Source organism: Phasianus colchicus, chromosome 2 (genome assembly GCF_987193195.1).
Source record: "Phasianus colchicus chromosome 2, bPhaCol1.hap1.1, whole genome shotgun sequence".
Lineage (NCBI taxonomy): Eukaryota > Metazoa > Chordata > Aves > Galliformes > Phasianidae > Phasianus > Phasianus colchicus.
Window position 1 is genome coordinate 61,040,374 of NC_143437.1, and position 27,818 is coordinate 61,068,191.

Consider the following 27,818-nt stretch of genomic DNA (forward strand, 5'->3'; position numbering starts at 1 on the left):
TAACCAAAATACAAAGGATAGTCTCCAGTTTTCTCACTTCAAAAGGGATAGGTTTTCACAATATCCCCCTAGTCCCCTTCCATGTTTACCTATTCCAAGGATGTTTAACCCATCTCTCAAACCAGGCCATGTAACAGGACTGTCAGAAGCACGCATTACTCAATTTGCAGGAAATGCAAGTAACAGGGGACATCCCTTCTGCCTACACAAACATGAACACAAGGTGCAACATATGCAGTCTGACAGCAAGCACAGTGCTCCTGACATCAGCATAACTTCAGCAGTAAGGACTACTTGCATAACATTGTAGGTCAGTGAATTGCAACAAATAAGACCAGAATTGCTGCATGCCTGATTCCCTCCTGTAACTCTGAGATAACACACTCATTCATTCACTGATCAAATGGTGCAAATAGGCTACAGTGATGTCTCTGTCAAGTCCTATTTCTCATGCAATTTATAATGTATTTGATACTTCTGTAACCATTTCACAACATTGTTCTTTTTTTGGTGTATTTTGAATCAAAGCAAGTAATACATCTTCTTTCAACTATAATTGTCCAGAGCTCTGGAACATGGCTCCTATCAGAGTGCTAGTCCCATCTAAATAACCAGCCACATTAAAGTGTCCAGCTTAACTTTTCTAGGCTCATCCTCCGATTTTGTTAACTAAGGAGTACTCTGCAGCAGGTATTGCATAAAGGAGCTGGAGATACAGAAACTTATAAAACAGCTTCTCAGTGACTCCAACAGCTAGACGAGCAAAAAAGCTCTGAGATGCATTAATAACGAATAACATGCAAATCAGCAGAGAGAAAAGAAGAAACAGAATCACCAGGAAGAGTTATCTGCATGTCATCACAGGGTAAATTAGGAATCTGAGTAATGTGGACTAAAAAGTTTCAAAAAAAAAGATGACATTTACTTAACACAACTCATTTGGAGTCAAAATTTCAGAGAACAGAACGGACTTGAATTTAAGTTCACATCTCAGATGTAGAGATCTTTAAGTCAGAGGAGATGTAAAAAGGCATTGTACCTTCTTGGGGATTACATATATTGTGGCTGGTTCCCTCTCCAGGGGAAGGGAATGTGGATGCTGAAAAGCAGCAACAGCAAGTCCAAAGAGGGGTGAAAGTACATTTTGTCTTAAAAGAAGGCAGAGATGTTTTATGAAACAATGAATCAGCTGTTTGGAGTGCACCAAGTTAGCTTTACAAAACAGACTGTTTCTATGCATTCGCTGTTCAGAAATCCGCAGTGAATCAGTGAATTAATTTCTTTTGGAAAATTTCTCAGTAATGCCTTGCCAACATTACTGGAGTATTAATCTTCATAATTCAGCTTCAAGCAATGTGACTGATCACCTGTCATCTTATTCTTGCTCCTTCATTAAATGATCTTCGCGTTAAGAAGAATTTTTTTTTCCTGCAAAAAGAAAAAGTCATAAAATTAATCTCAAATTTAAGCATCCTTGAGGAGCAAAGTTCTTAACTTCATGTTTATCAGTCTCAGCCACAATCATAATTACCTGAAAATGGCAAGAAAGCAAATATTTGGTTCTTTAGAAAACTTTTGCAGGAGAACATAATTAGGGTATAGGTGATGGATTAGAAGATACAGGCTGACCCTCTTACGTAATCTTGTGCAAGGCTCTCTGGGCTTCTGTAAAATGGAAATATTAATAATTGAGAAAATCATTAAGAGATTGATCACCATGGATTGGAGGTCCAAAACATTACATCAGGTAATTATGCCATAGGAGAAGAGATTAAGAATGAACATAACTGAGATTTGTTCACTTCTGAGACAAGTAGTTTGAGCAAGACTCTAGCTGACAGAGAGACTGTCAGTGAAGGATTGGGAAAAGACATGAGCTTTTAGGAAATGGAACTGAAATATTTTTCCCCTGCTGGTAATTAAAACGGAGAAAGTCAAACCACAACTACCAAAACAATTCCAATGAAAACACTCAAATAAAAGTTGAATTAAGTCAGATGGTACCAATTAGAAATGATATCTTCGTACAGAACCAGTGGATGGGAGTATCTCCAACTTAATCATACATCACTGGAATGCCACAGCAGTGTCTTTGGTTGCAGTCTTTCCACTATTGTAAAATTAGATCTAACAATTCACGCAAAAGTTTGATGACTGCAGAAATCATACATGTAGTCTTCCCATAATTCAAACTTAACATGAAGTTCCTGCAGTGACAGCAGCACTATAGAGCTTGCATAAAATCACCACTATATAAAAGATACACACACTGAGAGGTTTTTTTCCATACTCATAATCCCTGAAGTATATGTTCCCTCTAAACTTCCATTAGAAAAAAGCTTAGTTTGCAATATGCAGATGCCTGCCCTTACAAATCAATAAATTGATTTGAGGGAGTCATTGGAAAATTTATTTGCTATTATTTATGCAATATTTACTCATTTGAATTTGCTTCTAAATGTAATGGGACTGCTCATATAAATAGGTTTTCACCAATGTGAGATGAAAAAAAACTTAATTGGGACATAGGAAAAAATATTTTCCAAACCTTTTAGTACTTAATGGAGTATAGCCACATATCTGAAGAAAAGTATGAAAATATCTTATTCAGAAATAAAAAATGATTGTGGCAAGAGTGTGCATAAAACTTCTAATTATTTTGTTTTTACATGTTTACCAGATAATAAAAATGCTACAATATATACAGTACCAAACATACAAAACTAAATGAAGCTAGATTAGGCAGGGTTGTTCAGATGCACATTCTTATCGCAGGTGGTACAACCTCTGTATTAATTACATATTCATATTTCATCTAGGTTTTCTTTCCTGTCTTTCAGCCAGAATCAGCATTTGTACCACTTATGTGAAAATGCTTGTTACTAAATTGAATGGTAGGAAAGTTACTTGGGATGTACCATAGAATCTGTCACTAGCTAAGCATAATGTTGAGAATCTATCATTGTGAATTCAATTGATAAAAATGGTATTAAAAAAAAAAAAAAGCCAACCTCATCATGGATTTAATTTATTTCTTTTGAGCTAATGTCTACCTTTTACATATAAACAGTCTGTACTGACTGCGAATGAAACACCAGTGTCTGCTTGAATGAACAGGTTCTGTTCATTCTACCTGATCCAACTCTTCTGGCTGCTCTCCACTTTCATTCTCTGGTTTATGAAATACACACAAGAAAGAGCTCATCCCTCCTGAAACACATCCCACTGCTACCCTGAAGCTCCGAGTCCTGTCAGAGTTTATCAGAGTTTAAAGCCCTCTCCCCTCCAATTCCTCTTTAAGCCAATGAGAAAAACAGCTATGGATTAACTATCATCCTCTCACTGACTTCTTAGAGAAGCTTAGGGAACTAGATGTTAATCTGAAGCATGTAATTTAAGAAAGCATTAAGAAAGCTTTTGAGTGGCCTTCCCTTTGCATGAGATAAATGAGAGCTTTTCTTGGCCTCTAATTTTGCCAGGTTAATGAGTACTGGATAGTGACCTTCAATACACCTCCAGCACTATTCAGTCCACCACTATGTGGACCTCTCTCAATTAACATCCACATCACCCTGAAACCACCCTGATATCTTTCACACCTGGTCTCTCAACTTCCAGCCTCTCCCCCCCCAAAAAAAAAGACAATTTACATTTTATTCTTTTTTATGGAGCACCAGAGCTGAAATCTGCCTCTGTTGTTGAGTAGCCTGGATCTGGCTCTTATCTAGCTACCAGGTGGGAAGGCATGTACGGCATCTTTGTCACCAAGCTCTAATTCACTGCTAGCTGCCGTCAGGAAATCTCTTTGCCTTTTATTAGACTTCTCAACTAAAACAGGTTCACTTCATGGACACAAGCTATTTACAACTTGGTCACCTTTTGCCAAATTACTCAAAACAAGGGGCCGGGGGCATTCATACAAATGGTATGCGGCTGTTGAAAACCATGGGGCCAATACTTACCAACACACAAAACAGTCTTAAATCAAAAAGAGGTTTAAAAAAGGTAAAAGAGAAGTGCTAGTGCCTCAAAAGAATAGCATCTTTGTTGTTAAAATAATAAGCTGTACCTTTGAAGCCATATAGATTGGCCAAAAAATAAGAGTGAACAATTATGAATTTCCAAGAGATCGTCCTGACAGCTTAACAGACCGAGAGGTCAGTTTTTCTCTTTAGAATGCAGGCATAAATCTTTCTTCCTAACAGTATTACTTATGCGAGAAGAATTCTTTTATATACATTGTAGTCTCACTGGGAAATAATATATAAGAAAGGTAGGACGCTCATTTTTACCGAAGATGACTTGAACAATTTTGCTGTCTCTTAAACTTTTACACTCTCACAATTTGTTACCAATGCAGAGTTCATGTTGCAGTTCAACCCTTCCTTGTGTTCACTGATTCAGTGCTTTTAGCTGTGAGAGTTACCCAAGGACAGTTATGCCAAGCACACAAGTCATTCTGGCCATCTCCTGTTCCTGCCAGCCATCCAGAGCTCTGCAGACAACTCACTCAACTCACTGGACTGCCTAAGCAATGTTCTTTTCCCTGAAATGTTCTAAAACCTATATGAATGATGTATTTCTGCACTGTCTCTGACACTGTACTGCAACAATTAAAATAATGAAGAGGACAATAAGGTCTCAAAGGTAGTGAGTTTGATACCCTACATAAAATAAGTTACTGATGTGAGTATTGTTGGTCTATTTCTGAATAAAATTATTATATTACATAAAGAAGAGACCTTTTATCATTAAAAAGAGCAAAATATAGATACTTTTTATTCCTCAGTGTAAATTTCTATACTTATCTAAGAATATCAGAAAGGCTGCTCTAGGTCAGTGCAAAATTTTCTTTGTTCGGTATTATGTTCTTGACAGAGGCTAATAGCAAATGCTTCAGGAAAGAGCATAAATGAAGGATGAGCAGGTGTTGATAGCTTTGCCAGCCCAGTTCCAGCAATTACCATTTTAAGGATTGCCTGAATAGAGGTTGCAACTGGACAATTATGTTTAATAGCCCTTGATAGATCTCGCTAGTAGCTATTAATCAAAAATGAAGCCTCTTTTGTCATTTCATAACTGATTAGTTTCTTCGAACACTCTTCCTGAGGACCTTGCGTAAGGCTTTTAAAAATCCAGGTACGCTGTATAAGCCAAATCACCCTTATTCACATGCTCACTAACCTTTCAAAAGAATGCTATTAGAGCTGTGAAGCATGTACTCTCCATAGACTGAGCTGTACAGGTGCTCCTGGAGACTCTGGAAAAAAATCATATCAGATCTCTTGTCCTCTGTCTTCTGGGAGAACTGCCAGAACCACTTAAATAACAGTCAATGGTTTAACAAATCTGCAGTTTAATTTGTTTAAAATAACCAGTGAGCAGCATCTGAACCCACCAATGTCATTAATTTCTTCAGTATTAGCCATAGTGCCTGAAATATTAGTCTGCAGAAGGGTCCTCAGCTGTTGTTTTCTCGTTACTGCAACAGGTATGAGTTTTTATGGAGCAAATATTAAAATCTTACAGTTCTACTTCCTCATATTTTAAGATTAGAGTATTGCTACTCCTCTCTGGCAAAATCTGTGCTTAACAGGAGTACATAACTGAGGGTAATATGTCCTCATTGACTTCAAAACTGAAAGGAAGGTCACTAATAATAGATTATTAACAACGGGTGTATATTAGTATAGCTCCAATAACATCCCCACAGGTACAAAATAATCATCAAAATTAAAATATATTATTGTATCTGAAAAAACAATATCAGCCTTCTGTAACAATTTGGATTTATATTTATATGTATTTTAATGGTTACTGAAAAAAAGCTTGCTCCAGTATTCAACTGGCCCCAGATACTGCTATCTAGAAAAAAGATCAGGAAGATGCTGGTTCGACCACTATCTTCCTCTAATATAGGCCTTAAGAATGAAGTACAAAATTCTGAGGTCATTTAGAATTAAACTGTCTCATTTAAAACTTGCCTATTAATCCCGAGCTAAAAATAACTACTTTTCTAGACCTACTTTTAGATGAGACGGGAGTTACATGTATTAGTCAAAAGAGAAGCAATTAACAAAAATGTTACAGCATGCATAATGATGCATGCTGCCTACTGTATATAGAAAAATCACCATCTTTTTAATTAATAGCAGTACACATATCTCCATTAAATTCAGCAAAGACAGGTGACCCTGTGCCAGTTAACGTTTTTGGCCCAGAGGCAGATTTCACTCACAAGTTAAGAGGGATTTATAAAAAATTCAGGAAAAGAATTTGCCTCCAAATTAGCCATTACTAACAGAAATAATTAAAAAACGAATAGCTGTGTATCTACTGTGTTGAAATGAAAAGTAAGGTGCCAACAAATTCATTTGAAGTGCAGCTATCACATAAAGATCCAGTGCAGATAATTTCAAGTAACATATTAACACACACGTATATTTCTTTGTCCGTGTGTTTGCATATATGTATATACATCATATACTTGTGTGCAACATGCAAATATGTAAATGCACGTGTAGATATTTATATATACACACATCCACATGGAAAATGACAAACAACAAAAACTGTTTATGGCTGCATCTCATAGGATAATTTACACACATAACCATAGATTATGACAGCATGGCTTACAGTCCTGAACTAGTTTTTACTAAATCTTCTCAGAATAAAAGATAAGGAAACCTGAAAGAGGAAAAAAATATACACATACAGTGAAGAGAAGCACGTTGCCGCCCACCTCCTCTGCTGTTCTCAACCAGCTGGAAGGTGTAGGAGAACTGACAGTTCAGAGGCTTTGCACATGCCTGTACATAGAAGATGTACCAGCTCCTTAGTGTTGTCAACACAGCTGGTGATTGCTCACCTTCACCAAAACCCATAGACTCTCAGTGTTACATGCAGAACAGAGTCAAATAAATATTTCTATCTGAGATGTCATACTCACTTTGCAAAGCCTGGGGGCAGGAGCAGGACAGGACTGGAGCTGGGTCCTCTTCCTCCCCACAGGAATGTGGGAACATGGACAAGGTTGGTGTCACAGAAGAGTTCACAGCCTTCTGCCAGAACAGCCTGATCCTCCATCAGAGAAGAAGCAGTTCATGTTGCTAAACTGTGAGATAAATTTCAAATAAAGCTTCCAGCTGACTGACTCTATATGCCAAAAACGTAACAGCTTTCAAAGCATTTGAACTCTCTGTTCTTGTTAGGATGTTGATTAGTGGTTGTGCATAGGCAGAAGACAGGGCACCAGAGAAACTGCTGCCTGACTGTGTATCCAGGCAAGCCTAGATCCCTCCAACTTGTGGTGAAACCCAGTGAGATCACATCTCCAATCACCGAGGTCTGCAAACAGGGCCAACCCAACATGCTGCCAGTTCTGTGTCCTTCGATCGTCTCAGACACTCACTGGAGTTCTCCTGTACACAGGATAGGATGATTTTGGAGAACACAAATGGATCCAGGTATTCTAAAATTTAACTGACTAATAAAAAATAACAGGAAAAATAAATTCCTTGATGAATTCCATAGAACTCTTTAGATTTATCCTCAGTATGAATAACATGAATGCAAAGGTTCCCATCGTTGGATCATTGGGAAAGATGGGAATAGACTGAAAATTGTAAATTTTGGGCTAAGTGCATCTGTCATACAGTAAAAGGCACAGTGCTAGCAGTAGTGCACGTTTATTATTTTAAAACACTGAATCTTACTATGCTGCTCAAATTGAAGGTGTTCTATTACAAATGTTCCTGTCTTTTCTTGTTAAGAAGATAAAGCACTAGTCGTGATGTGGAGCTGTCTTGTTAATTTACACTTGGAGAGCGTTTTTGTGTGTGCATGTATTTCTTTTTCTTTTTTTCCCCAGGCAGAAAATAACAGAGGTAGAAATTAGTTTTCCTCCCCTACTTGTAATGTCTGTGCCCAGCCATCATTTTATCTACTGCTGTCATGAGCAGAGCAACAGCAATCTGTAGTCTGACGTGTTTTGTTCTTTGCTTTGTGACAGCAGCTGTACAGAACCACCCTATGTTATTCAGTCTTCCCAAAAGAAGGATTAAATTCTTATTTAAAAAAAAAAAAAAAAAAAAAGTCTGTTTATCAATTTCTACTCAGTAATATCTTTTGAAGACAACTCATTTTATGGAAGCATATAGTAATGCTTCCCCATTTAAATCCATTGCAACACTAGATTTTGATCTGCATTAGTGTTTAATAGAATAAGAAAACCACTTGTAAGAGGAGAATAAAGAGAAATGTTTATTCCACAGCCTTTTTTTTTTTTTTTTTGACCCATAATCGGATTTATGTCTGTTCAAGTCCCTAAAAATCACGGCCTCTGAGCTCCGGTCACTTCATGTTCTCCTGTACGGGCCTCGGCACAGCCTACCAGAAACAAGGATGTTATGCTTGTGCTTAATGCAATTTATTTTGTGCTCCACTTCTCTCTCACAACAGACAAAAGCTTGGATATCTTCATCTGTTATCACAGAATTTATTGCTATTTGATTTAAAGGACTGAGGGAGTAAAACGCCGATTTTTGTAGCATTCACTTAACTAGAGCTCACAACGACCGCAGCGTACAGCAATGCTCACGCACCCCTACGGGCTCTCCTTCAGCCCGCCGCGCCCAACCCGCCCCGGCCGCTCCGGTTGCCGCTCACACGCCGCGCGTCACGGCCGGGCGCCGCCTCCACTCCGGTGTCGCAGTGCCCCCTAGGGGCGGCACGCCTCAGGGACGGCTGCGAGCCCCCCAGCGCCCTCCCCTGAGTCTGTTCCTTCTCACGATTCTAGGCCGATGTTTCACGTGACGAGATGATAGTTCAAAGATGAGGGAGGCTCCGCTGCTTCTACCGTCCATTTTTATTTATTTATCTTTTCTTCTCCTACACATTCGCTTTTTCTGCTTGGATACCGTCTCATCTTCACCGGTCAATTCCTTCCCTAGCACTGTGACGTTAACTGCTATGGAAGGAGTCTGTCCATACCAGGCTGGGCTCCTGGCCTTGTTAACATTGCTATCACTGCTTTTCCTCCCCCTCCTCCCCCCTCTCCTCCCCCCCCCCCCCCCCCTTTTTTTTTTTATTTCTTTTTCTTTTTTCTGTTTTCTTTTCTTGTTCTGAAGCAGCATATAGATCTGGTCTCTGCAATCCCTGGGCAGAGAAAGGGAGCAGAAGGGAGATGCTATCTGAACAGGCTCTCACTACAATCAGCGTCCATAAAGCTTTTCTCTCTCCCATCCTAGATTGCACTTGTGTTACTGTGCATACATCCCTACATCTTCAATACCTTTGAGATGAAATTATGGATTTGGAAAAGCCTTACCTAAAATATAAGCCCATCTATTGTATCTTCTTCTTTATAGCTTGCATTCCTCTGGAAGGCCTGACGATTTTTTTTTATAAAAAAGCCTTTTATAAAAAAAAAGCTTATTTGTATCTACAAAAAGGTTTATAAAAAGGCTTTTCTGCTGCAGGTTGAAGTGTGTGCGGCCATTGCTGTGATCTCCCTACAATGCAGCTTTGGACTCCACAGAGCTGATGTTCACTGAAGGAGTTGATGGAGACCGTGGGATAGATTGGTGGTTTCTGATTTGGAAAATCCCAAACTCATTTTCCAAAATGTATCTAATAAAAAGCTGCAAAAAGAAAAAAATGAGAAAAGGAGGGGAAAAAAGTGATAAACTATTTGAGTCCTGTTATTTTCTAAACATTGTCAGAGAGCTACTCAAATAATGGGGTGCTATGGTTCTCGTATCTATACAAGCTCAAGAAGTTCACAGGGAAAGAGATCACACTGGAAAGCAATTTCTGAGAATGATGGATTCTATCCCACTTCAAACCAAATAAAATGCAAACACTGCAATAAAAATAAAGAAATGACTAAAACACAGAAATGCTGCAAGAGAGCTTTGGCATTGGAATGATAGCAAATACTTAAACTCCAGCACAAAAGGAAGTACTTATCATCACTGCTGAAGGTAAAAAGCATTCTAAGTATTTCCATAGCAGCATATGAACAGCCGAAATAGAGCTGTTCAAATTCCTGAAGAACAATTTTGAGAAATTACTAGTTTCTACACAACCTAGATTTCACAGTATGATTAATAGCTGCCAGGCAAGCTGCATTTCACTTGAAGATGAATTCCAGAAGATAAATCCCTGTAGCAGATTGCTTTCACACAATTTCTTGGAAAAGATTTGTGAAGAAGAAGGACTTGGTTCACTGAAGTGCACATAATGCTTCACTGTCTTTCCACAGTAGATACTACAAATAAGATAACAGAAATAATGAAGTAATCCCAGAACAATGATGTGATTTAATATTTTGAAATAAAAGACATAAGGTTGGTCTGTGTAGAAACTGGGCTATCAGTGAATGAGAATTAGTACAGATTGCAGGAATACTGAAGTAGGAAAGAAAGGAAGGAAGGAAGGAAAGAAAAATAATAATAATGATGCTTTATTAGATTTACATGGCAAGGTTTTGGTAGCAAGGGACTGCAGGAGTGGCTTCTATGAGTAGAACCTGATGGCTGCCCCATGTCAGATCAGAGCCACCTCCAGCCAGCTTCAAAAGGGAAGCACCACTGGCCATAGCTGAGCCATGAGCAATGCTGGTTGTGCCTCTGGCAGAGATTATTAAAGGGCTGAAGCATCCCTCTTATGAGGAAAGGTTGATAGAGCTGGAGAAGACTGAGAGACAACCTTATGAATGCGTACAAATATGGTAATGGAGGGTATCAACAGGATGGAGTCAGGCTGTTTTCTGTGGTGCCTGGCAGCAGGACAAGAGGCAACAAGCAGGAGGTCTGGGGGAGCTGCTGCTGGTATGGCCCCATGCTAGAGCAGTTCCTGAAGGATGGTCCTTGTGGTACAGAGCCATGTCGGAGTTGCACTTGGAGAGCCACAGCCCATGAGAACTTACGCAGGATTAGTTCAGGAAGGACAGAATCCTGTGGGAAGGGACCCCATGCTAGAGCAGGGCAGAGATGAGGTGTTAGAGACTTGCAGCAGCCCCTGTTCCCAATTCCCCTATGCTGCTTGGGTAGAGGAAATAGAAGAGAGATGTTTGGATATTAAACACACTGGACAAATGAGATGGTTGTATTTTTGCAGATGAAGTGACTAATATTACCTGTTAAAAAAGTGACTAATATTACTGTCAAAATTTACATTTTCTATTTCCTGATAGTCCCATTATTTTATAAACCATTTTTGTTTCTGAAGTTCTTATTGGTACTAATGAAATTATGTAATACAGTACTAATAAATTTGGTATGATGAAAATCTTATGGAGTCATGCAACATAGCCTACCTGGAAATATTATTCAGGTATGTGAGACATTGACTATGTCTGCCCAGCTCTAACTCATTAAATAATTGTGGTATCTGCTTGAAAACAACAAACCAAGCACTAGCAACTGCTATGGAGGGGGCTTAACTTACCAACTCTGGACTACATCCCTGCTTTCAAGTGTTATATATATACCCAGGTTTAAGTATGTATAGGGAAGAAAGGAAGGAAGGAAGGAAGAAGCAGAGCTTGAATGCATTTGGAGAAGTAAAATAAAATGTGGTGGTCACACGGGTAAAGCTAACTGGCCTGGCCTGTGGGTAAAGTCATAGGTTGGCCTGTGGGGACACGACCAGCACTCACCCATGGCATGCACTACGGCTTAGCACATAACAAACAGTGACTTTCACTGATCCTTGTACAGAGATCTGAGGCTTGTTACAGGATGGTGGCTTAAATTAGGTCTGCAACCGTGGAATTGCGCTGCAGAGTAGAAACGTTACAACGAGTTGCAGCCTACCCGCTATGGCCACCTGCTCAATGGATGCATTTGAGCTGACACCCAGTGGCAGCTGCATCCCTGCAGCCATTTCACTCCCAACACAAGCACGCACTAACCATGGGCGAGGAAAGGCCGCGGTGGCAGCGCAGGGCCCGCCAGCAGCCTGCGGAGCCACAGCTGGGCTTCAGCAGGGCACACCCGGCCCCGCCGCACTCAGGCTATCTCACTGACCCCAGCGTCCACTCCGCACAGCAGCACGGCTCAACCCGCAGCACGGCTGGACAGCCGACAGCAAGGGTAAAAAAGCAGCCGCACGTGTCGCACCCAACTTCCGCCACCGCCCCGCCTCCTGCCGCCCGCCGGAAGTGACGCTACACGGCCGCCCGAGCTGCCGGAAGTGCTGCGGCGAAGAGTAAACAGCGCAGCTGGAGGCGCGCGTCCATCTTGGCGGAGTCGGAGTCCGAGTCCGCCGCCAGCCATGGGCGGCGTCCTGGGCCTCTGCTCCATGGCGAGCTGGGTAAGGCGGGTCCGGCGGTGCGGTGGCTGTTTCTTCCTGTCCTCTTATCCGTCTTTCTGTCATATTCCAGGCCCGGAGAGGCCCCCGCCTCCCGGGGCCTTTGTCTCCCAGCGGCGGGGGCAGTGCCTCTCCGCGTCGCCGGTCTTGGGGAGGTTGTGGCCCCTCTGCTGCCCACCGACCTTCTGTTGGCGGCCGTCGCCCCTCGCTCCTCCTGTCCTGAGCAGCTCTTTGCTCCCGACCCTGACCCCATTCTCGGTCTTGTCCGGGCTCCCCCCGCTGAGATACATGGAGTGTAGGGGGAGCTACCCAGGCAGGCCGCCTTCTCGCTGCTGGTTTCTCAGGCCTTGTTGTCGTGCAAAAGGCGTTACAGGGTCTGTTAACAATCCTCCTCTCCACCCACCCCCCCCCATCCCCCGCCCTCGTAGCCCTCTAAAGCAGTCAAAATCTCATTCATTGTTGATGAAGTTTGCTCTGTGCTTTGGGAGAAACAGCACTTGAGCGTTTTGCTACTCCTGGTGATTGTATTTAGCTCGTCTTTCTTACGGCTTTGTCTTGGGTAGCTCCGCCCTTTGTAGCATCTTTGTTTTGTCAAGGCATCTTTTTCTAGTTGCTCAGCAGGCTGTGACGATGTCACTGCCGTGCTGTGTTGCTCAGTGATTCTTCTAACTACTTAGAAACAATAGCTGAGAGTGGGCTTAAAACTGTTAGCACTGTACAGGGAAAAACAAAGGTCTGTAAAGGTCCTTCATGGCCATTTTCTTCTGGCTTGAAGTATTTCTGTCTTGTCTTTAAGTGAAGCATCTTTCTAAAGCTAGGCCTTTTGCAAATGTTCACAATCATGTGTGTTATGAATCTGTACATTTGGGATAAAAATGTCAGTGGGTTTGTGAAAAACTAAATTTTTCATACCAAAAAGACTGTACTTTGGTTAGGGAAAATTTAAACAGAAACTCATACAGCTAACTTAATGGTCTAACAAAGCCTCATGTAGATTCAAGCTCCTATGTTTGTGCTGTTTATGAAAACATATGAAGTTCATTTTTCTTTCTGCTAGAGTGATGTGTAGAATGGTGATAACTTAATTACTTAATCTCCTGTACAAATTCAGTTAAATGATCACAGAGACAGTAAATTAAAGGGTATGAAATAAGCTACTACGGTGATATACATGTAAATAAGCTGCTGGAACACTGATAATATTTTGCCAAAGAGATGCTGCTAGTGTTCATTTTGCTTTAATTAACATTTTAAACACCACTTAATGAATTAAGCCAGGTAGGCTTTAATTCTTTTCACTAGTGTGTGGAGACAGGACGAGGGGAAATGGCCAGAAACTGGAGCATAGGAAGTTTGCACAAATGTGTGCAAGAACTTCTTTATGGTGAGGGTGACGGAGCACTGGAACAGGCTGCCCAAGGAGGTTTGGAGTCTCCTTCTCTGGAGATATTCAAGACCTGCCTGGACACCTACCTGTGTGACCTGGTGTAGGGAACCTGCTTTGGCAGGGGGGTTGGACTCGATGATCTCTGGAGGTCCCTTCCAACCCCTACGATTCTGTGATTATTAGCTGAATATAGTTACTTTAACATTTTTAATTGATGTCAAATACTAAGTGATGCCATGACTCGTTTAATGAAAATATTTGAGTTAATATATGTTGCATTTTCAAGTGAATAAACAGCCTTTCCTGGTAATTGGTGTTTGTAGTGTGTGAAGAATCCTGTGTACTTGCTCTTGGTTCTGAATGTTAGTTTCTGCTGAGAGAAATGTTTTCAGGATCATCTAATGGTCTTTTAAGTGCAATGACTTGCATAGTAATGGAATCTTGACTAAGTTAGATTTACTGTGGGCAAATCCCATCCATTAAAGTGCCTGAAACAAATCCTTTTTTTTTTTTTTTTTCCTGGTGGCTTTTAAGTATTGATTTTCTTTACACAGTTAAAACCACAGCTAATCAGTGCTTAATTCTTTGCAGCAGTTTGTACAGCTGGAGTCTGTCTGTGTCCCCAGTCTGTGTCACAGAATGCTTCTGTATAAAGAGTTCATAGCTTTGAAAGGGGAGAGCTGTGGAGGGGGGGTTTCGGAGGAGCCAGATGTCATGGAGTTTGCTGGTGCAGACCGTGCCAGTCAGGATGACTGCTCCTCTTCTGGCTGGGGAGACAATGCTGCTAATGCTGCTTTGCAAGGCCAGGTGTTGTGCTGTGCAGAGCTCTTCTGAGTAACTGACTTTGGCATCTTTTATTTCTTTGGGATTATTTTGCATGGTTACTTCTTGTTCTGACTGCGTGGTGTGGTACTGTGGTGCTGTGCTGCACAGGCAGTCTTTAAGAGCAAAGATGAACTGGGAGTAAGGAGAAGCCTTAAAGAGCATTGTCATCTCACTGGAAGGTTTCTGATCCCAGTGGTCTAGAACCATCAGTCAGTCCTGATGCTTTTACTCTGTTGTGTCTTGTTTGTATTGCAGTGCTTTCTGAAGTAGCTCGTTGCATCTGTGAGTAAGCTGAACTTCACTTGAGAATATACTTTTAAGCTTTGATCTGTGCAGTAGTATCTTGCTGTTTGTACTGTGGTATTTTTTAGGAGGAGAGCTCTGAATATAGGAGGAAAGAAATCAGTAGAAACTTTTTTCAGCTGGTAAACTGATTTCTGTGGGCAAATTGCTTCTTGCTCCCTGTTCTGTTTGGAGTCTACTACTTGTTAGGAATGTTTTTAATAATAGCACATACAATTCCAATAAAATAATACATATCTCCTCAGAAGAGAGACTCAGACTGCTTTCTGTAGAAGCAGGCAACGTGCATTGATAGTATCAGGAGATTTCTCTTGTTCAGAGATGTGCTTGATCATTACTGCTTGTGAGAATGAGTCGTTCAGGGGCAAGGTGTTTTAAAAGCTGATGTTGTTACTCAGACAGTTAAAGTCAAACAGGGAATATTGTCTCAGTTGAGACACATTTTTACTAAGTGAGGTGGATGCAGTGATGTTTCTTTCAGCTTCTGTAAGTCCATAGGAACATCCAAGTTACATGCACTGTTGCGTGTTCCCTTTCTAACACTTGGGAGGAAGCTGCTTCTTTTACTTAGCATTTAATAAACAATTTAACAGTGATAATTTAGAGAAGTTTGTGCCTGACAGTCCTCGCACCAAGTTTTCTGCAGCAAATGAATCTAGGCTTGTGTCCTGCTCTGGCAAATTAAAGCTTTTAGTCAAGAATATATTTTTAAAAATATAATACAGACAGAACTACTTAAAGGAAGTAATGTTTTGTGTAGAGAATAGGAATATTTTTCACTAGAGAGGTTATTTGTGGTGAGGAAACACCATATATGCAATAGTACTCTAAAAAGTCCTGATGAGTCCTAAGCAAATACTTGACATTTGTTTCCTGGCTTAGCATAGGTACCCCTAATGTAGGTGCTTGCAATCAGCATCTTCATTTACATTGTGTTGCAGTGATACTGTGTTGAAGAGGAGGAAGTCAAACAGAGTGATATGCAGTCTTTTACATACTGGATTAGTTATAATGAGAATGGCCTAGTTTTGCTTTTTATAGCAAGGCAAAATTAATGATGTTTGTTAATTTAGAAACAATTCTGTAGCACAGTAGAGTGAACATTTTTGGCTCTTCCAGCCTTGAACAAGAACATATGGGAAAAGAATATAAGGGAATTATTTAGAAGACCCAAGATGCGGGTCTGGTTGAAACTGCCAGGACAGAAAATCAGAGTCTTTTTCCCAAGGGACTGCCAGGAATTGTCTGGCTGTGTGCTGGCACCTTCTAGCAGGGCGGATCACTGGTGTTTGCCATATGACTAAGCATTAAGAACTCTGACATATGCTCATCATCCTGGCTGACTGATGTTGTACTGGTCATGTGCCTGTGCCTGGGTGTCCCTTGTGTGATAATTAATGCTTTTTTTTTTTTTTTTTTCTTTTTCCACAAGCAGAGGTGAGTTTTGCTACAGTTCAGTGCTTTTGTAAGAGTTTCCATGTTCTGCTGTAGTACAGTCAGAGCAGGTCTTATGTAATGAAGGCACTGTAGCAGGGGACACACTAAAATCTTACATTGGTAGATTCTGTTGTAACTGAATAATATGTGGCCTCCAAAACTTAGCTGTAACTACTCACTGGGGTTTCCCATGCTTTTTTTTCTCCTTAATTGTATTTATTTTTTTACATAAAACAATTTGTTTGTAGACATGGGAATGAACTGCAAAACATTCTAATCTTCTCTCTTCTGACTTGCATTTACTTGTGGACCCTCACCCTTCTTTTGCTTCCCAAACTGTCTCTCAACAAGTGGCTGAGCATTGCTAAGGAATAAAGTACAGGGTGTTTTTTTGTTTTTGTGAATCTGTGCCCTTCTTCCTGTAGTGCTTTGCTTAAGAACAAAACTTGCTGAATGCAAGTAATTTGCCCTTGATTCTTTCATAGTATTTACAATTGTTGCACGTTTCTTCTTGTTTCTGTTGTTGATATTTGGTAGAGCTGATACATACTGTGTCTTTGTATTATTTGTGCTGTTACTAACTGTTGTTACATTGCAACTAACAGAGAATTACATGATACCCAGATGTGAGTAGCTGCTAAAAATGCAATAAGTAACAGCCTAAGCTTTAGGCTATTTTACCTCTTTTTTTGTTCTGAACTGATGCTTATGGCCTCAGTAAGGATTGCAGCCCAACTGTAAATACTGAAGGCATACCTAGATGGCACTTATGCTTACATTTTTTTTTTTCTATGGGCTGTATGTTTTATCTCTGCAGCTGTGCAGGGGAGGGTGTTTTTGCTAGGCTAAAACAACCCCTGAATCTTAATTAGATGAAAAAAAAAATGTAATACATTTCAAGAGGACAAGTAAGCATGAATCCAGGCTGAATGGATAAATGATTACTTTTGACATAGAAATAATTTCATTGTACGGTGGTGCATTAGGAAGCACCACCAGGACTTGTTTGGAGGCTCTGTAATATGTTGCATCTACTTAGCCTACATTAACATCGAGTGATTTTCCATCATAACTTTTGATAATCTGCACAGCCTGACTGAAAGCTGGGAGTGCAAAGCTTTTTAAAGAGTTTGTTTTACCTTCCTTATCTCCATCAGATACCATGTTTGTGTGGAAGTGCCCCATGCCTGCTCTGCAGGTGCTGCCCCAGTGGAAACAACTCTACCATCACTAGGCTGATCTATGCCTTCTTCTTGCTTCTCGGCGTGAGCGTGGCCTGTGTGATGTTAATTCCAGGAATGGAAGAGCAGCTGAAGAAGGTCAGGTTACTTCTTTACTAACACATTTGGTAGAACAAATGTCAGAAGTAATTGTATATGATATCCTCAGAGTGTGGATTTTGCTCAGAAATGTATCATTTTTCTGCCACATGTGCTTTACAGTCACTATTAATGTGATTACAGATCAAGTAAACAAAGGACTTGTAGAAGAACCATTGTGTATGTAAATAGCATTATTTAGAAGTAAAGTTGCACTTTAATTGCTTGGATAAGAAAAGTCTTAAACAGGAAATCATAATTTATACTTACAGTTGTTTTTTTTTGTTTTTTTTTTTTGCATATTACCAAGATGTTTGTAGTTGTTAATTGATTTTGATTGCTGTTAATAAAGATATTAGTGACAAATGAACACAGTTGAAGATTTCTAGTTTGTTGTGTTGCTCTAGTTAAAATTTTATTTTAACTGCAAATGTACAGCAAAAATATTTTTTATAAAGGGCAGTAGGAAGTTCTTAGGGGATTTTACAGTCTTAGTTATATGAAGATAGTGCATGAACTTAATAGAGGGATAATTTCAGTTTTGAATTACTGGGGAGTTGATAGCTTTTGCTGAACTTCGATTGCACGCTGTTGTTCTGTTAGTCTTCATTCTATTGTTTCATTCATTTTATTTTCTTTTTTTGTGCTAGGTAGTAACTTCTTTTAGATACGCTTTTCATTTTCTACCTCTTTGTCCCCAAATGTTGTCTGTAGATGTTTATTTCAGAATATTTCGTTTCATTCATATTATTTCATTCCCCTTGAATGCATTTAATATTATTCAGCTTTAACCGCACAGCTGTACAGCCCTGCAGTGTCATATTTGCTTAGCTAAGTTTGTAGTTCTTAATATACTATTCATTAATACTGTTAAATTGTGCAAATTCCTACCACCTATTTACTCACAGGGGGCTTTTTACAGATCGCTAAAATATCTTCTGTCTGTCACAGATTCCTGGATTTTGCGATGGAGGGATGGGCACAACTATTCCTGGTGTTCATGGCCATGTGAATTGCGATGTGTTAGTTGGTTACAAAGCAGTGTACCGTGTGTGCTTTGGTATGGCAATGTTCTTTCTTCTCTTCTCCTTGTTGATGATCAAAGTGAAGAGCAGCAATGATCCAAGAGCAGCAGTGCATAATGGGTAAGATACAGAAATGAGAACTGAGATGGTCACTTGATGGTGGACTTCATGGGATGTTGTTCGTGAGATGCAGCTACTGTGGAAATGTAGCCTGCAGCCAAGCATGCTGGTTGAATGTACTGATCCACCAGCAAAAGAATTTCTTAGTAGTTAGAGGAGTGTTATTGCAGAAGAAGGCATTCAAAGTTAATAGAATTCTCAGAGTGGATTAATTTTTGTGAAAGAAGATGATACACACGGCTGTCAGTTTTTAGAGCCCTAGCTATGACACTGGATAATCTGTTTATACATTTCCCAAGAGTAAAGATTCTTCTTTTGTCTGAAAAAGATGAAATTCAAAAATGAATAATGGTACCGTTCCTAGTACTGGGATGTTTTTCATATATAGAAAGATTTTAAAGCCTTATCTGTTCTCTAGAAATCAGATTCCACTTAACTTTGATGTTTGTTGTTGACTTTAAATGTAGTTGTATAGATATGTAACAACATTTACCTCCCTGCTATCTTTTTTTTAGTATTCTTTTCTGATCACACTGAAGATAGTACTGGAATTTTAGCTTGCAAATGGTCTCAAGCAGTGCTTTTTTTTTTTTTCCCAGGTTAGGTATAACTTTAGTGTAACTTTTTAAATTTGTAGATGAAAAGAAAACAAGACTGAGAAGAATATGGCTTTAGTTCTTTTCTTTGTTTAAGTGTAAAGAAAAGTCTGCGTATAGTATAGTTGAGAATGCATTAGAAGCAATGACTCAGTTCAGCCTTTCTCCCCCTTGCTTTGCTCACAAGTATCCTCTAAATCTTCCAGTATTCATAGAAAACTCTGTTAAAACATACCTTTAAAAAGCAAACGAAAGTGGATCAGCTACTTTGTGAATGCTTTGAGGGATTTTTTTTGTTTGTTTTGTTTTAATAGAAGACAGTGTAAATGGTGTAGAATCTTCCTACTGAAGACCACTTCTTAGGTATCTTCTTGATATGCTTGTCTGGAGTTGAAATATCTGATAGAAATTTTTGGTATTACTTATACAACCCACATAAGTTTATTCTTCTTAGCCAATATAATGTCAGCACTAAAATAAAAGAAAAAAATATGTTTCTTAATTGTTACTGGTAAAATATGTAACGATGCTACTGCCAACACTTCTGTAACAGGTAGCTGCTTCAGTGATATACCTTACAGATAGCTATGAAACTCTGGGTTTTGATTCTTAAGTTGTATACATCTTCAGTAATACTTTGCAGTGTAATCTTTCTGTTAGTGATTTGAAATATTTCAAAATATTAGGTTTTCCCACATCTGTGTACTAACTTTTTCATGTTTGCTTACAAGTCAAACCTAGTAGATAGGATCTAGTGCCAGCATTCTCTTTCTTTGCTTTTTAACAGCAGTCAAAATGGCTTGCCATTTTCTTGCCAGGAAAGCAACACATACAGTTATAATGTATTCAGAGAATTGTTACTCACTCGCACAGAATAGCAACTGTAGTAGGTGTTTTTTAAGAGAAGTGTTATTTTTAGCTGTCATACAAACTGTGTGTGGATGAAATGTTAAGAGCCCTTAAAAATGCATGGAATTAGAAAGGAACTTCATGCAAAATTGAAACTGTTTTTATAATGACATTTAAATGTCCATGTGAATTTAAAAACTAGTTTAAGTGGGTTATGCATTCTACAGTAAATTTTCAGAGGTCAGCTTTCATAAATACTTTTTTAATATCCCAGTGAATTCATATTTTCCGATACTCTTCACTTCTTCCATCTTACTTCATTCACTTCTCTCTGCCCAGCTGAACTTCTCTGAGTTCTCATCTGAAGAAATTTAATCTCAACCTTTTGCTTGTTATGATCAAGTAGTGTGACTGAAGTTTGAGAAAAGATAGGAAGAGATAGAAAATCTGAAGACCATGCAGATGTTTGAAACGTGGGAGTGTGGTACATGTGGTACTTGGTGCTATATTCAGCTCTGAAGTGCATGTAGATGTTATCATGCCTATATTTGGAGCTCTGTGCCATTCGGATAAGGAAAAAAATCTGCATCTTATGTTTGGTGTGATTTTTTTTATTATTATTTATTTGAAGTTCACTACACAGGATGTTAAGGTGTGTGGTGAATCATTGATGGAAAATATTTCCCTGTCTCCTTTCTATGTGACATCTGATCTGTTTTGTTTGTTCTTGAGCATGTATTTCACAGTTACCTTCCATCCTGGCTTCATACATCAGGGAGATAGCTATGGGAAATTAGTATTGAACTATGTGAATCTAGCATGGCTTAGCGTCATTTACTGGGGGAGAAAACAGTCTTGGATAGATAAAATAAGAATTTTATCTTCTAAAGAAACAATGAATGAATTAATTAAAAAAAAAAAAAAAAAACACAACAAAACAATCACCAAACCCTCTGAGAATGTGTGTTTTGTGTGTTACTTTTAGTTCTTGTGAAGCAGATCTGACTGCAGTAGTTGCCAGATTTTTTCTTACCTTTTTTTTTTCCCCTTTAATTCTCTAGATTCTGGTTCTTTAAATTTGCAACAGCGCTTGCAATTAGTGTTGGAGCTTTCTTCATCCCAGAGGGACCTTTTACTACTGGTAAGAGAACGTTGCTTTCTCTTGGATTATGGTGCAGTGGTAGTGGTTTTAAAACTAATTTAAAACTAATTTAAACTGAGAGCTTACAGTTTTTGTGGCTGCATAACTGTAGACCTTTATGTTTTAAGACAAAATGGTAAATTATCACTGGCCCTGAACTGCTTTTATTTTTCTTTATAGTGTGGTTTTATGTAGGTATGTCTGGAGCATTCTGCTTTATTCTTATTCAGCTGGTCTTGCTTATTGACTTTGCTCACTCCTGGAATGAATCTTGGGTTGAAAAAATGGAGGAAGGAAACTCAAGATGCTGGTATGCAGGTATTGTATTGCAACATTTACATTTCATTTTATATTGTGTTGGATATATTATTCACCTGAGTAATGTATTTCACCAGAAAGCAGAAGAGCTACTTTGTGTATTATGTATCATTTTGTTGTAGTGTGATTCTACTCAACATAGTGTGTTCTTCTGATACTAAGTTAAAAATGGAGAGTGGGAACCTGAGCAGGAGAAGAGGAAACTGCTGTTAGGTGAGGGTATCTAGTCCCTGGACACAGGGAGTCAATATACTGTATCAGAGAAGAGGCAGTTATAGGTTAGGCTCTTAGGTTTTTGCTTTTTTTTTTTTTTTTTTCCAACCACAAGCACAGGCTTTGTTACACCTTAGCACTGATTAAAAATAAATTGATTTCATACTGAGTGCAAGTTCAGTGGGCTTTTCTGTATGCCTGCGTATTGGTTATTCTTTTAGGGTGTAGGGATCGTTTCATTCTGAAACTTCACTATGCTGCCCTCTCACTCCCTCTCCTCAAAAGAAGGGGGTACAATACATGATGGAAAAGGTCTCAGAGTTTGAGATTAAGACAGGGAGATCACCCATAAATTGCCATCACAGGCAGAACAGATGCACTATAAGGAGATAGACAAATTACATTTATTACTAGCAGATTAGAGTAGTGAGAAGTAAAAGCACTTTCCCCTCCATGCCCCTGTCCTTTCTGCACCAAGTGGTGCAGGAGTTGTGGTCAGTCCATAACGCTGTGTCTGCTTCTTCTTCATGATTACCCTGTTCCACATTGTCCCTCCTATGGGTTATTGTCTGATCTCAAATAGGTTTCCCATGAATTGCAGCTCTTCAAGCACTGCTCCAACATGGCTTTGTACTATGGGATCTGTCTTTCAGGAATGGCTCTACTACAGGGCTCCACAGGCAGCAGCTCAGCCAGACCTCCTGCACCATATTGAGCTTCTGTCAATGGGCTTCATGCCTTAGGCCTGCTCCTAGAGGGGCTTTCCATGGTCTGTGTCTTCCTGCACAGCGTTTTTTTTTTCTTTCCTTCAGTCTGCTCTCACAGAGGCACAACCAGCATTGCTTCTGCCTCAGCTCTGCCCAGCAGTGGGTCCCTTTTGGAGTAACTGGAGCTGACATTGGCCAGCTGCTGGGCTCTGCTCACAGAGGCCACCTCAGTAGTCCCCCACTGTCAAAACCTAGCCATGTAAGCACACTATAGGCATATGCTGAATGAAGGACCAAGATAGTAAAGGAGAACACAGGTAATCTTGCTGGAGAGATTATTTGTTAATTTTAATGAAGGAATTTCAAATGTGGTAATTCATTCTTGTAAGGAGACAGCTCAACCTGTCTGTTTGCAGTGGCTACTTTGTTCTTTAATGTTCTTAAGGTATAATTTTGAGACCTTGATTTTTCTTCTGTTGGAGAAATAGTTCTCCATTTTCTTCTCCATAAGCCTTTACCCAAAGTGTATGTAGCAGAACTGTATTCTTTCATGCTTAGTCTGTTTGGCTGCTGTTAAAGCACTAGAAAATGAAATACAGTTTTGGCTTCCCATTTATTTTTTTTAGATGTTCTTTTTAACACCTCAAGTTAGAGGGATTTATTTACTTGTCAGAGCCCAGAACTGTTCTCAAATTCTGTTTATAGTAATCAGGTTTTGGATAATTTATAAGATTATTTCAGTTTTAATATGCTGTATTACTAATCACTTAAACTCTGTTTCTCTTTCTTTACAGCTCTGCTGTCAGCTACAGCTGTCAATTATCTTCTGTCTCTAGTAGCTATTGTCTTGTTTTACGTTTATTACACTCATCCAGAAGGTTGTTCTGAAAACAAGACATTCATCAGTGTTAATATGCTACTGTGTATCGGTGCTTCTGTAATGTCTATTCTGCCAAGGATTCAGGTATAGTTTTGTTATTTTCTTGGTTTTCTGTATTATTTTTCATTATTGGAAACCCATGATATAATCATACTTGAGACTTTTGAGTTACCTAACTGCTGTTTCATGGCTATTTCATACAGGAATCTCAGCCAAGATCTGGTTTGCTGCAGTCTTCTGTGATTACCATCTATACGATGTATTTGACTTGGTCAGCTATGACCAATGAACCAGGTAACTGTAGCAACAGTATGTGGCTTTTTAGGTACATGATTCAGCTATAAATTCTATCTTCACCTGTTTGCAAGGCAGCATTGGAATGGGGTCCTGTAATGTGTGTAGCCACAAGTTTCTCCCATGGCTCTGATTTCCTGCAATAACACTAAAGAAATAGTTCTTTCAAAGATATTGCCATACCGGGTTTGAAGTTTCTTGCTTGGTATTGAAATGTTATTGATGATATTTTTCCTAATAGAGGAATTATTTCAATGTAGTAATGTTGTAACATGCTTGCCTGAAAACAACCAGATGTCTTAAAAACAAAAAAAGATCATCAATTTCACTGATGAAAATAAACTACCAAATATTGATTTCAGTGCCTTAAGTTGTCTCTGGCATGGAAGTAGCCTTTAACCTTAATTGTAGGCAATCTTCTGTGCTCCTGTGTAAGGACTAAATCCTGAGATAGTAGTTATGTTTAGTCCTGAAGTAATTATGGAAAAGTAGTCTGCTTTCTGCTGTTACATCTAGGTGTTGTGTGTGGATGCTGAAGTTGGGAACTGTTGGTATAAGAAACTAATTTTATAGCATTCTTTTTAACTCTGAGATGACTGATACCTATCTGTAGACAATATGGTTGGCTTACTTGGTTTCTAGCAATAGAATTTATTTGATTTAATATGCAGAAAACTTTTACTTGGTTGCTTCTGGTTATATCGGATGGCATAAGTGAAACACTTGAATAGGTATCTCAGGGCAGATAAAGGATTTCAAATCTGTGTAAGTTTTTGTACTGTCATTGGCCTGTTATAGAGACACTGTAGGCTAAAATTCAAGTTTTTATGCTTCAAAACTTTAATGGTCATCACGACGTTTCTTGCTATTACTCAATGTTCTGTATGGAAATACACTTTTAAGTACTTGTTCAGGTTTTGTTTTATGTAAGTTTTAATGTAATTTCCCTCACAGATAGGCGCTGTAACCCAAGCTTGCTGAGCATCATTGGTTATAATACCACCACCATTCCAACCCAAGGTCAAGTAGTGCAGTGGTGGGATGCGCAAGGAATTGTAGGACTGATTTTGTTTTTGCTGTGTGTTCTCTACTCGAGGTAAGATTGCTTTTAAAAAATATATATATACTTCTGATTGTCAGATGACAGATTATATTCATTTGCATAATGGTACTGCATCCTTTCCTGTCAAATACAGCATTCGAACATCCAATAACAGCCAGGTTAACAAGCTGATGCTGACCAGTGATGAATCAACTCTGATAGAGGATGGAATGCCCAGGAGCGACGGCTCCCTTGATGATGGAGATGATGTTCACCGTGCCATAGATAACGAAAGGGATGGAGTTACTTACAGCTATTCCTTCTTTCACTTTATGCTTTTCCTGGCATCGCTGTATATCATGATGACACTTACCAACTGGTACAGGTATCTACATTTCATAGTACAATACACTAACAGTCTGTATGCAAGATGGTACATTTAGCTGGTCAAACAGGCACAACTAATGTACCAGAAGGAACGTGGCTCTGAAAGGGACTTCCCTTGAGAAGTGTACTGTTTGGCCCATGTGAATGTATTATAGTTGTATAACATTTACTAATGTTATGTGAACAGCTTAAGCAGATACTATTCAGAATTTAAAACAAATTAAAGATCTCTAATAATTTGTTGATGAACTGCTTGTACTAAAATAACGAAATTAGAAAGGTGTTTTCTTCTAAAAACTTCTAATAGATAGTCTTGTTCTTGGTTTGATTCATGGCTCTGCTTAAATGAATGCGATATCAAGATTATTAATTCTCCTAGGGTGTGTCTTTTCACAACCTACAATGAATTACCAGTAGCATAAATGCTATCCAAGTCTTCTTTCTGCAGATGTTTATAGTAGTTATTTCTGCTCGACAGATTCTCTTACTCAGTACTTTTTGGGCTGCTGTTATTTTCCACAATTTGCAAATGGTATTTTCATACAGATTGGTGTGAGCTAATTGGAGGAAGTAAAGAGGAGGCATCCTTTGAGGTGTTAAGCTGACATTAAAATAATTGACTGTGCATATGTTGAATAGTACATGATTGCCATATTACAACAAAAATTGCAAATCATCTTTTTAATTCTTTCAACAGTCCGGATGCTACTTATGAGACAATGACCAGCAAATGGCCGTCTGTCTGGGTGAAGATATCTTCCAGCTGGATTGGTATTGTGTTGTATGTGTGGACTCTGGTTGCTCCACTGGTTCTTACAAATCGTGACTTTGACTAAGGGAGCTGTATTGCTCTCCTGGGAAGATGGTGTTAGGTTCACCATGTCTTTTGAAACAAACGGTGTTCAGGATTATAGTGTAGTTGTAAATATGTGTGCGTGTGCTATCTGTGTAGCATATACCCTGCTTTACTCTGCATGATCACCTTGAACCATGTCTTTTTGTCACTTCACTAAATGGCTCTTTCTGGCTGAGCTCAGTGAGAAGAATTGCTACAATGATAGTTTTCATAGGATTATTCCTAGATCTAGTGCTTTGGGAGCATTAGAAGATCAAGGCCTTTTGGAAGTATGTCTTTCTTCCCACCCCTCAATTGAACTAAATAGTTCTCTGGGGGAAATGAAGTGCAAGTGTTAATTAATTTAACAAAATAGTATTATATCAGGCTTTGCAAGGGAAGGAGGGGCTGCCTTTGATAATCCGTGTTGCCTTGATTCCAAAGTAATCTTGAGTTAGCATTGTTAGATGCAAAACTGTGTGTTAGTACTTACGGGACACGTTGCATCATTTTGACACTAAAAGCCTGGCCTTGTATTAAGGGCAGCACAGTACCTTTAGCACAAATGTTAAATAGGGAAACTTGTACCTGAAATTGTGGAGAGGCTGACATCTTCCTGTGTGTCTGATATGTCCCATTGCAGACAGGATTGGGGAAAAAAATATTCTGGTAGCAGATGCTCAGAAGCATGTTTTAAGACACCTGTTTACAATATGCATCAACGTTGTTTTTTTTTTTTTAGGTAGTTTAAGTGGAATAGCTGTGCTTTAATTTATTGCTGATTTTGTGCCACTTTCTTGGCTAAGTTACAATCACAGACTTTGTAAGGAGCTGAGTGGTGAACACTGTTAACACGTCAGAGATTTTGTGGTATAATGATTCAAATAGAAGCAGAAGCAGCACTCAATCTGCAGTAACTAGGGGAGGCTTGCATTAACAAAAATCTTGTAGATACTCGAGGCTCTACATTTTGATTTGGGTATTCTGCTGTCCATTACCAGAGATAAAGTTGAGCCTAGAAAGTAGTTCTAGACAAAAGGTAAAACATTAGATCTGTTTGATTAAAATACTGTATAGTTTTGTGCAGTTATGAAAAATTAAATGCTTTTGTGCTTGCTGCTTTGTAATTGAAGTATGTAAGCTGCATTATTTATATTTTTCCTTTACTTGCTATGACCTGAGACTTGAGCTGTCTGGTCGGAGGTACCCTAGAGCACTTAGATGATGTCATGATTATCTGTTACTGTGATGTTTATACTGTTACTTCTTGTTGCTAATTCTTTTCTAAGCTTTTATTATAACTCATACTGACATTTAGCACAGAAGTATGACATGTCATTCAAACTTGAGATGGTAATGAAAGGATTAGTAAAGGCTTTCAGTAATCTGGAATATGTTGTTACCTTAAATAAATTTGGATGAAACTGTGTAATTACTTTTCATGTCTCGTACTGCTTCTGAATGTGTGGCTAGAATATGGTTCTGACAGTGTGTTCAGATCTTACATTCCCTGGACATTTTCAAGTATGTGGGAGTTGAAAAGTAACAACTGACAATGCTGCAAAATATACACTGTGTCAGCTCAGACTTCTTGTATCACATGTAAGCCTGGGTGAAGCTTTTCAAGTTGTCACTGCACCCATATTATTCAAAACACTAAAATGCCTTATACTAGTTGTTTAAGCAGTTACAGCAGGATCAGAGCATAATTTGAGCTGCATTATTTTTTTTTTATGCTTAGGTAAAATACCTTAATGCTTGTTTTAATACAGCAGTTCCTGATATAATAATTAACTGGTATTACACTGTAGTGCCTCTAACT

The 27,818-nt window shown here is 39.1% G+C and overlaps 1 protein-coding gene and 1 long non-coding RNA gene across 2 annotated transcripts; one reads left to right on the forward strand and one right to left on the reverse strand.

Moving 5' to 3' along the window:
* Positions 1-9,665: 9,665 nt before the first annotated feature.
* Positions 9,666-12,167, reverse strand: LOC149919062 (uncharacterized). Its single transcript, XR_016464384.1, has 3 exons — positions 11,921-12,167; positions 11,666-11,785; positions 9,666-10,981 (listed from the first exon to the last, which is right to left on the reverse strand). It is a non-coding gene; the product is annotated as an uncharacterized LOC149919062 (long non-coding RNA).
* On the forward strand, positions 12,166-27,428 carry SERINC1 (serine incorporator 1). The gene is made up of 10 exons (XM_031611246.2): positions 12,166-12,321; positions 17,428-17,589; positions 18,541-18,734; positions 21,241-21,320; positions 21,501-21,638; positions 23,353-23,522; positions 23,642-23,732; positions 24,687-24,828; positions 24,929-25,159; positions 25,859-27,428. The coding sequence occupies exons 1-10, from the start codon at positions 12,283-12,285 to the stop codon at positions 25,995-25,997; spliced, it is 1,386 nt and encodes a 461-aa protein (XP_031467106.1). The 5' UTR covers positions 12,166-12,282; the 3' UTR covers positions 25,998-27,428.
* Positions 27,429-27,818: the final 390 nt, after the last annotated feature.

Bases quoted from the DNA above. Each gene is read 5' to 3' on its own strand.
- SERINC1 (XM_031611246.2), top strand. From the start codon at position 12,283: ATGGGCGGCGTCCTGGGCCTCTGCTCCATGGCGAGCTGG. The intron at 23,523-23,641 runs GTATAGTTTTGT...TATTTCATACAG, and splicing joins CTATTCTGCCAAGGATTCAG to GAATCTCAGCCAAGATCTGG. The intron at 25,160-25,858 runs GTATCTACATTT...TTCTTTCAACAG, and splicing joins ACACTTACCAACTGGTACAG to TCCGGATGCTACTTATGAGA.